General features: G+C 53.3%; 1 protein-coding gene across 1 annotated transcript; it reads right to left on the bottom strand.

Moving 5' to 3' along the window:
* Positions 1-6,623: 6,623 nt before the first annotated feature.
* On the bottom strand, positions 6,624-7,577 carry LOC311200875 (olfactory receptor 14A16-like; the record flags this gene model as incomplete). Its single annotated transcript, XM_084275179.1, has 1 exon — positions 6,624-7,577. The coding sequence occupies one exon, from the start codon at positions 7,575-7,577 to the stop codon at positions 6,624-6,626; it is 954 nt and encodes a 317-aa protein (XP_084131305.1).
* Positions 7,578-9,817: the final 2,240 nt, after the last annotated feature.

Raw genomic sequence — 9,817 nt, 5'->3', positions numbered from 1 at the left:
TGACCTTCACATCAGTACCCTCATCTGTAGGACTGAGGACTTCCCGGGGGCTCCTGCTGGGCTGCAGGCTGCCTCCCACAATGGCACCGCTCTTCCAGGGACTCTTGTGCCCCAGAGAGGAGCTCCAGGCAGAAGACACCTCAGCACTGACATTTTTCTCAATTCTTTGCTGCAAATGGCCAATACATTTTCACTGCCCCTCTGCCATGGCAATGCCAATGGGTTTTGGGTGTTTTGTGTTCATTGTGGTGTCCTATGTGCAGATCTTCAGGGCTGTGCTGAGGATCCCCTCGCAGCAGGGACGGCACAAAGCCTTTTCCACCTGCCTCCCTCACCTGGCCGTGGTCTCCCTCTTTATCAGCACTGCCATGTTTGCCAACCTGAAGCCCCCCTCCATCTCCTTCATATTTGTAGATGTAGTAGTGTCATTTCTTTACTCAGTGTTTCCACCAGCAGTGAACCCCCTCATCTACAGCATGAGGAATAAGGAGCCACAGCATGATGTTTGGAAGCTGCTGACAGTTTCTATGCAGCAATAAACTGCTCATCTTGTTCTGCATATGGGTAGCCATGTACTTCACGTTATGACCAATGTGTATTTAGTATGTTGTTTAGGGTTTTGTTCTTTTCCCATTTATTTTTCTCATGGCATCAGGACCCTGAAATTTAGGAGCACAAACTTTAGGCTGTTTAAGGACTTGTTGGCCAAGATCTCCTGGGAGGTTGTCCTTAGAGACAGGAATGTTGAGGACAGCTGGCTGCTCTTTAAGGATGCCTTTCTGAGAGCTCAAGGGCTCCCTGTCCCTCTGAATAAGACAGTGGGCAAGAGGGGCAGGAGGCCAGCATGGCTGGGCAAGGACCTGCTGGTCAAACTGAGGGAAAAGAAAGGCAAATACAAGCTCTGGAAACAAGGGTGTGTAGCCTGGAAAGAATACAGGGATGCTGTTGGGACTTGCAGAGATGGGATCAGGAAAGCCAAGGCGCAGATGGAACTGAACTTGGTGAGGGATGTTAAAAACAACAAGAAGGGATTTTACAGGTACATTGGCCAGAAGAGACAGGCCAAAGAGAACGTACCCCCCCTGGTAAATGAGAAAGGAGAATTGGCTGCGACTGATGAGGAGAAGGCTGAGGTACTGAATGACTTCTTTGCCTCAGTCTTCTCTGGCAGCCAGGATTCTCATAATTCTCAAATCCCAGAACCTTGCATCCCTAGAACTCTAGGTGGGAAATGGGGGAGTAAATCCCCCCCTCACTGTAAGAGCAGAGCAAGTCCGAGACCGCCTCATGAGACTGAATGTCTACAAGTCTATGGGGCCGGATGACAGGCATCCCAGGGTCCTGAAGGAGCTGCTGATGGGGTTGCCGAGCTGCTCTCCATCATATTTGAAAAGTCGTGGCTGTCAGGAGAGGTCCCTGGGGACTGGAAAAAAGGTCATGTCACTCCCATTTATAAAAAAGGGAACAAGGAAGACCCAGGGAATTCCAGGCCGGTGAGCCTCACCTCTGTGCCTGGGAAGATCATGGAACAGATCCTCCTGGACGACATGTTGGAGCACATGAGGGAAGAGTGTGTGATCCAGGACAGCCAGCACGGCTTCACCAAGGGAAGGTCGTGCCTCACCAATCTGGTGACCTTCTCTGATGGAGTGACAGCATTGGGAGATAAAGGGAAGGCGACCGATGTCATCTACTTGGACTTGTGCAAGGCCTTTGACACAGTCCCCCACCACATCCTTATCTCTAAATTGGAGAGAAGTGGATTTGATGGGTGGAGCATCCAATGGATAAGAAACTGGTTAACAGACTGTAGCCAAAGGGTGGTGGTCAATGGGTCTGTGTCCAGGTGGAGGCCGGTGACAAGCGGTGTCCCCCAGGGGTCTGTCTTGGGATTGGTGCTCTTGAACATCTTTATCAATGACATGGATGATGGAATTGAGTGCACCCTCAGCAAGTTTGCGGATGACACCAAGCTGAGTGGTGTGGTCGACACCCCAGAAGGAAAGGAGCCATCCAGAGGGATCTTGACAGGCTGGAATGATGGGCCCGGGGGAACCTAATGAGGTTCAACACTGCCAAGTGTCAGGTGTTGCACCTGGGCTGGAAGAATCCCAGACACAGATACAGACTGGGAGAAGAGCTTCTTGAGAGAAGCCCTGCTGAGAAGGACTTGGGGATTGTGGTGGATGAGATGCTTGACATGAGCCAGCAGTGGCTCTTGCAGCTCGTAGGGCCAATGGTATCCTGGGCTCCATCAGGAGAGGAGTGGTCAGCAGGGACAGGGAGGTGATTGTCCCTCTCTGCTCTGCCCTTGTGAGGCCCCAGCTGGAGTCCTGTGTCCAGAGCTGGGGCCCCCAATACAAGAAAGATGTGGGACTGTTGCAAAGGGTTCAGAAGAGCCACAAAGATGATTAGAGGACTGGAGCAGCTCCCCTGTGAAGTGAGGCTGAGGGAGCTGGGCTGGTTCAGCCTGGAGAAGAGAAGGCTGTGGGGGGACCTCATTGCAGCCTTCCGGCCCCTGAAGGGGGCAGAGGAACAGGAGGGGAATCAGCTTGTTAAAGGGCAGAGACTGGCAGGACAAAGGGGCTGGAGTGAAGCTGAAGGAGGGAAGGGTGAGATGAGATATTAGGGGGAAGTTCTTTCCAGAGAGCGTGGTGAGGTGCTGGAACAGGCTCCCCAGAGAGGGGGTGGATGCCCCATACCTGGAGGTGTTCAAGGCCAGGTTGGATGGGGCCCTGGGCAACCTTGTGTAGCTCCAGGCCTGGAGGTTGGTGTCCCTGCCTGTGTCAGGGGCTTGGAGCTCTGTGACCCTTGGGGTCCCTTCCCACCCAGACCAGTCTGTGATTCTTTGATTCTATGATTCTATGGTTCTATGATCTCTAAAGTCACTTCTTTAAGCAAAAGCCCCCATCTTGTTTCCCAGGCAGGGTGGCAGCTGTGGCCCTGCAGGGTGACCTCCGAATGCTCCAGGGAAGATAAAGAAAGGTCAGGATGTGTTTGTGGGGCGGGTTTCACGTCTCCTTTCTGTTTTGTAAGAGCCTGCAGAAGGATGTGTTACACAGCAGGACTGCTGCCACGTGAGACCTGAGGTTAGGAAAGGTGCTGCGCTTCAGCGTGACTCCCTGAGTTACGTCTGCAGCAGATACAGACAGATTTGCTCTCTCCGGGGTGGTGGGAAAGAGGCCTGCAAGTGGATCCCAGCTGCTCCTCAGTGTGGCAGTCAGCAGGTGCTTCCCTGTAAACGCTTCTATCCCCCACCCGCTTATTCAAGTTCATGTGGATCCCAGAGATCTCACAAAAACAACCCCCCAAAATGCCCAGAAAATGCTCCCCTCAGTTCTCCCCTCCCCAGGGGTGTCAGGTTGGCACTACACACGATGGTCAGAGCACCACGGCCGCCCGGCAGCCCCTGCCCCAGGCCTGCAGCTCCCAGCATTCCCCATGGCAGGCCTTCCCACGGCCTGACCCTTGCAGGGACACTGTGCCCTGGCCCACTCCCGCAGGGCTCGTGGCAGCAGCCCTGGAGCCATGGGGAGAGCTGGGACATGGGAGTGGAGGAAGGAAAATGCTGCTGAGGACCTTGCAGAGGGAGCGAGTGGAAAGAGATGGAGGGGCAGGGGAAAGTGGGGTGCAGGAAGAAACTGCTTGCAGAGCAGCAGCCCTGAGGCTGCTAGAGAGGATCAGAAGGGCCAGGAGGAGGGCAGAGGGATGGGGTGACACAGGCAGAGCGAGGGAGCGGCACAGGCGGCAGCGAGAGAGAAAAGGGGGAAGAGAGCTGAGAGGCATGTGGGCTGGGGAGCAGGCCAGAGGCACAGAAAGGAAGGGGTGAGAGCAAAACTCCCCTCACATCCCAACCACTCAAATCCTTTTCTGTTCTCCAGACATGGAAGATCAATCCATCCAGTAATATTATGTATCATCCCGCCAATGAAGGAAGGAGTTTGTGGTGTGAAGGATACTTTGTGTTCCAGAGACAGTCAGCGTCTGTCACTGGTTGGTTGGTGAGGGTTAACAGCAGCCAAAGTCCAGCTCCTGGAAGCTGAGCACTGAACAGTTCTTGGCTTTGCTGAGGAAAATGTTATTGAGTTTTGCCTGGCTGGGTTCTGGTGGAGAAGGGGGGCTGCAGAAGCTCTCTGCAAGCCCCAGAGAGTAAACATTGGCAGACTGAGGGCAAGAGTTGCTGCTGACCAAGGCCGAGCCCATCAGCGATGGACACAGCGCCTCTGGGAATCACATATAGGAGAAAAAAACCCACAAGCAGCCGTTTTGCTCCCCCAGAGAAGGGAATGAGAAGATGTGAAGAGCTGTGCAGGCACCAAGGCTGGTGAAGGGTAGGAGGGAGGAGGTGTCCCAGGTAGTAGAGAGAAATATGACCCTGAGCCCCTGGAGCAAACCCATGGTGGAGCAGGTGTCCCCTCACAGCCCAGGGAAAAGGCCCAGACCCCACCTGCAGCCCCTGGAGAGGCCCCACGCTGGAGCAGGGGGAGACACACAGGAGATGCTGTGACCCGTGTTGGAGCAAGTCCCTGCCAGCACCTGCAGCCCGTGGAGAGAGACAGAGACACAGAGATGAGTGAGGGAGAGAGAGATCCACGCTGGAGCAGGTTTGCTGAGCAGGGGGGCTTGTGACGCTGTTGAGGACTGGGACTGAGAGACACAGTGATTTGTGACTGCACCCACAGCAGTGACCCACGGTGGGGCAGCTGGGGAAGAGATCAAGCCCTGTGGGAAAGGACTCATGTTGGAGAAGTTCATGGAGGACTGTCTGCCATGGGTGCAGCAGGGGAAGAGTTTGAGGAATGCCGCCCACCCCCCAACTGACTGAACCCCCTCATTTCGCCAGTCCCTGACCCCCTGTGCCACAATGGGGGGGAAGAAGGGAACTAAATCATGACTAGAGCGAAGTCTGCTAAGAAGGGAGGGGTGGAGGGAAGTTGCTTTAAGATCTGATTGTGCTTCTCATCACCCGACTCTGGTGTCAGTTGGGGTGCAGATCAGTATAATAAAAATTTTCTTTCCCTTATTCTGTGTTGAGTCTTTTTTGCCAGTGGCACTAATTATGGGATGATCTCTCCCTGTCCTCATCTCCACTCCTGAGCCTCTCAGTATCTATTTTCTCCCCATCCAGCTGAAAAGAGGAGTGATAGAGTGGCTTTGGTGGGCACCTGGCCTTCAGCCAGGGCTAAACCACCAGAGACACCAGGGCCATCTCCTACATAGGATGTGTTGCCCAGCCCTTTTTTCTAATCTTCTTGATCTCAGCAGACTTTTCCGTTCTCACCATCATGGCCTGTGACCGCTACATTGCCATCTGCCAGCCCCTGCACAATGGGACACTGATAGACACAAACACCTACCTCAGGGCTTAGTATGGTCAGCGCCTGCGTTTCCTCTGTATGTTTTGTTTTCATTGTCCTGTCTTATGTGGAGATTGTCAGAGCTGTGCTGAGCATCCCCTCTGGACAGGGACAGCACAAAGCCTTTTCCATGTGTCTCTCTCCCGTGGCTGTCATCTCCCTGTTTATCAGCACCATGAATTTTGCACACCTAAAGCACAACTTCATCTCCTCCCCACCCCTGGGTCTGGCTGTAGCTGCTCTGTACGCAGTGGCACATTCGACAGCGACCCCCCTCATCTACAGCATGAGAAATGAGGAGCTTAAGGCCATTAGGAAAGTGATCTCATGGATGTTTCACAGACTTTATAAACCTCTTGTCTTTCTTTAAAATGATTTTGAGTCTCTCTGATAGAAGAAGGCCTCTACTTTGGCTGTTTGTTTATCGTTATCATTGTTATCTATTGGGGCTTTTATTGTTTGTGCCTACAGTGTTCCTAAATATATGTTCAGATTCATCTTACTTCACTGAGGAATGATCTTTCTCTGTCTCAGCTGTACACAAGGGGTGCCTAGTCCTGGGTCAGAGGAGACTATAGCACCTCTATAATAAAATAGCATCTCCGTAAGGCAGTTCCTTGGGACTGAGCTGTTCTTCCAAAGCTCATGTCAACATCAGTCCCAAGGAATTCCACCCTGAGAGGGCCAGTTTCTCTTTGCATTGTAGAGAGAAAAGCTCATAGTCACTTTGGGAGCTGTTAGAGACCAGGGGCTGTGTTTTGGATTCAAGCATTGGGGTGTGGTGAGAGGGAAGATGGCGAGTGGTCACCACGGCACATACCCAGTGCTATCCCACATGTATGAGTGCCAAGAACAACCCCCCAGAGGGGAAGCTGGAGCTGCCTGAAGATCTCTGTGGTTGGCAGGGACTGGACCCACACTAAGGTGAGCTACTGCCCCAGTCCCCTCTCTGGCTGATCTGGTGAGCAGGTGACCTCTGTGCATCCCCTGCGGCACTTACCCCCCACAACAGCCACATCCCTCCAGTGTGGGCCTGGGCTTTGGGTCTGCCCAGGTGACCTGCATAGAGCTGGGGCCATTACTCACCAGGCCACCCTAGCCCTGGGTCTTTCCAGATCCTGGTGTCCTCCCCATCCAACCAGCCTCTTTTGACCTGGCCACCACAGCTCCCACATGCATTCACCTCCCTGAAACCCACACACTCTAATGAGAATCACACAGCAAATAGTCAGAAGCAGGTTTTAATAAGAATGCAGGAGAAACCATTCATTCCTTGGAAGAAGTTGGATGAATCTCAACATTTATCAATGAAATCACTTTCCTAATGGCCTTCTTGAGTTCCTGGTTCCTCAAGCTGTAGATGAGGGGGTTCACTGCTGGAGGCACTACGGCATACAGAACAGCCACCACCAGGTCAAGGGATGGAGAAGAGGTGGAATTTGGCTTTATGTGAGCAAAAATGACAGTACTGATAAACAGGCCAACAACAGCCAGGTGAGGGAGACAGGTGAAAAAGGCTTTGTGCTGTCCCTGTCCAGAGGCCATCCTCAGCACGGCCTTGAAAATCTGCACATAGGACACCACAATGAACACAAAACACACAAAGGAAAAACAGGCATGAACCACAACAAGCCCAAGCTCCCTGAGGTAGGCATCTGAGCAGGAAAGCTTGAGGATCTGGGGGATTTCACAGAAGAACTGGTCAAGGGCATTGCCATGGCAGAGAGGTATTGAAAATGTATTGGCTGTGTGCAGCACAGCACAGAGAAGCCCACCGGCCCAGGCAGCTGCTGCCATGTGGACACAAGCTCTGCTGCCCAGGAGGGTCCCGTAGTGCAGGGGGTGGCAGATGGCAACGTAGCGGTCGTAGGCCATAACTGTGAGGAGAAAATACTCTGCTGAAATCAAGAAGATAAGAGAAAAGAGCTGGGCAGCACATCCTGTGTAGGAAATGGCCCTGGTGTCCCACAGGGAATTAGCCATAGATTTGGGAACAGATGTGGAGATGGATTCCAGGTCGAGGAGGGAGAGGTTGAGGAGGAAGAAGTACATGGGGGTGTGTAGGAAATGGTCACAGAATATGGCAGTGATGATGAGGCCATTGCCCAGGAGGGCAGCCAGGTAGATGCCCAGGAAGAGCCAGAAGTGCAGCAGCTGCAGCTCCCAGGTGTCTGCAAAGGCCAGGAGAAGGAACCCAGTGATGGAGCTGCCATTTGACATCTGCTTCCTCTGGGCATATTTCCCTGTTCAAGGTGGAGAAGGTAGTGACAAGCTAGGGGAGACTTTTATGAAGAACAGCCCCTGCCCCCCCCCCCCGAGGTGAAATAGGAAGCAGGCAGCGCATTCCCCAACCCAATCAACCAACGCCATTTCACATGGCAGCCCCCAAACTGCCTCCCTGCTTTCAGGAAGACCTTTCATGGGTCCCATCTGTGAGCTCTGTCTGGTGAGGCTGCCCAAGGGAGCAGGGGTCTCTGCTGGCATTAAAGCCCTGGCATTAGTACTGCATTTCAAGTGGAACCTCGTGTGTCCTGAGAAGCAAAGGGACTGTCCCTTAGTGATGAGTGAAGAGAGTGGGTCTTTCCATCAGCCCTGGTCTCAGCTGCCCTGTGCTGGCAGCTCTTTGAGCTGGGGGATGATCACACCCAGATGTTCCCTCCAAAAGGAATTGGACACTGCTGTGAGCAGAGGAATCCATTTCCCAAAAGAAGACCTCTGACCCTCACATCTTGTTCCACTGTACCCAAGGAGGTTCTCAGCCCTGCCCTCCCAGCCAGGAACACCAAGCACTCTCTGCAGCTCTCTGCACACAGCCAGCCGGCAGCATTTCCATGGCCTGAGCACCACTGAGGTGTCTTCTCCATGGGGCTCTTGGATAACACAGAGATGCCATGGGAGAGCTGTGCCCTTCTGGAAGGAACCTGCAGCCCAGCAAGACCTCATGAAGAGGAGGTGTGCAAAAGGAGAGTTGACTTCCTCCCAGCCCTGCAAAATGCCTTGCCCTGAGTTTCCAATTATGGTGGGAATAAATGCAGAATAGACAGGAAGGGAAACAGGGAGAAATCCCCTCGTGCTCCTGTGGACAGAGGCAGGACAGACAGATGGGTACTCAGCAGTTTCTCCTCACCAGAGGCCCTTCTGAAACGCAGTGACAGCCTGCAATCCTTGGGGCCACAGGGATGGCAGGGAGGTACCCAGCTCCCCCTCCCACAGTGCTCCTGAGCATAGCTCCCTCTCCCTCCCTGCCTGGAGCTGTCCCTACCAGTAGCAGTTTGTCCTCAGCTCTCCTCCCTGTCCTCAGCACTCCTGCCTACCTGTGCTCAGGGAGCCAGTCCCAGCAGCTGTGTGCTCAGCTCTGCCCTGCAGACACCTCCTGGCTGCAGGACACTGCCCAAGGGGCACCTCTGTGTGTGCAGAAGCTAAGGAGCAGCTCAAACAAGTTCCATTGAAACCACCAAGATGATGCTGTCCTGCAGTCTGCAGTCTGAGAAATGCCTTAGGGGATTATATGAAGTTCCTGAGAGACCAGACTATCTCTCCACATGTTCAAACTCCACACTTCCCTTCTCTTTCCCAGACCCCTCTCCTCTCTTCCAGTGCAGGATGCAATCTGAGGGTCATAAAAGCAATGTTAGTCTCAAACAGGAACTTCATTGACCTTCCTATGCCAAATTCTCCTCTGGAAATAGTGAGATAGCCCTGGGATTTCGTAGGGTAACACTAAAGGTTTCTCAGAGCATGGTGCACACCTGATGGATCTATTTGCATTCCCACTCAACCCCATGGTATAAAACTTAATGCCAAGACTCAGGAATGCCCAAACTGACTAAGAAAAGCCTTTCTTTCTTCAGGGGATTGGAAAGATCCTCTCCAGAGATATTCTGGGAGTGATGAAGAGCTGTGAGAAGCACTGACCCGGGCAGCACCCTCTCTACAGCAGAAGGACCCTGCCTGGCTAGAGGTGTCTCCTTCCATCCTGAGCTTCTCCCTGCAGCATTGTGGGGAGCTTCCTGGGCAAGCTGAGTGCTGACCCTGGCTGCAGTGCAGTCCCTGCCCCAGCACACAGCCCCTGGGTGCAGGGACCTTGCTCTGCAGGACAGCCATAGGCACTCCTGGCTGCACAGCCAGCTTCACCCCCCTGATGCATCCCTGGGAAAAGGCAGCTGGGATACCCTGTCCCTCTAAAGCTGCAGCAGAAAATGCCTGATGTGGAGCACATCCTTCACTTCTGTACTTGGGAATCTGTGAGAGCTCTCCTGAAAGTTCCTACAGACTGTGGGATGAATGAGGCTGAGGAGACCCCTGTGGAATCCTCATTACTATTGCTCTGCAGCTTAGAGACTTACCATAGAGAGGGATGTAAAGGTCTCTTTTCCAGTGAACCCTCAGCTGTCCTCCCAGCCTAGACTGCCTTTCAGCTCCCTCTGTCTCACTCTTCTCCCCTCAGTGCTTACTGGCAG

Source organism: Gallinula chloropus (assembly GCF_964237585.1).
Source record: "Gallinula chloropus genome assembly, chromosome: 25".
In the NCBI taxonomy this organism is placed as follows: domain Eukaryota; kingdom Metazoa; phylum Chordata; class Aves; order Gruiformes; family Rallidae; genus Gallinula; species Gallinula chloropus.
Note: the sequence above shows the minus strand (reverse complement) of the source record. Positions and strands in the feature narration are given on the sequence as shown.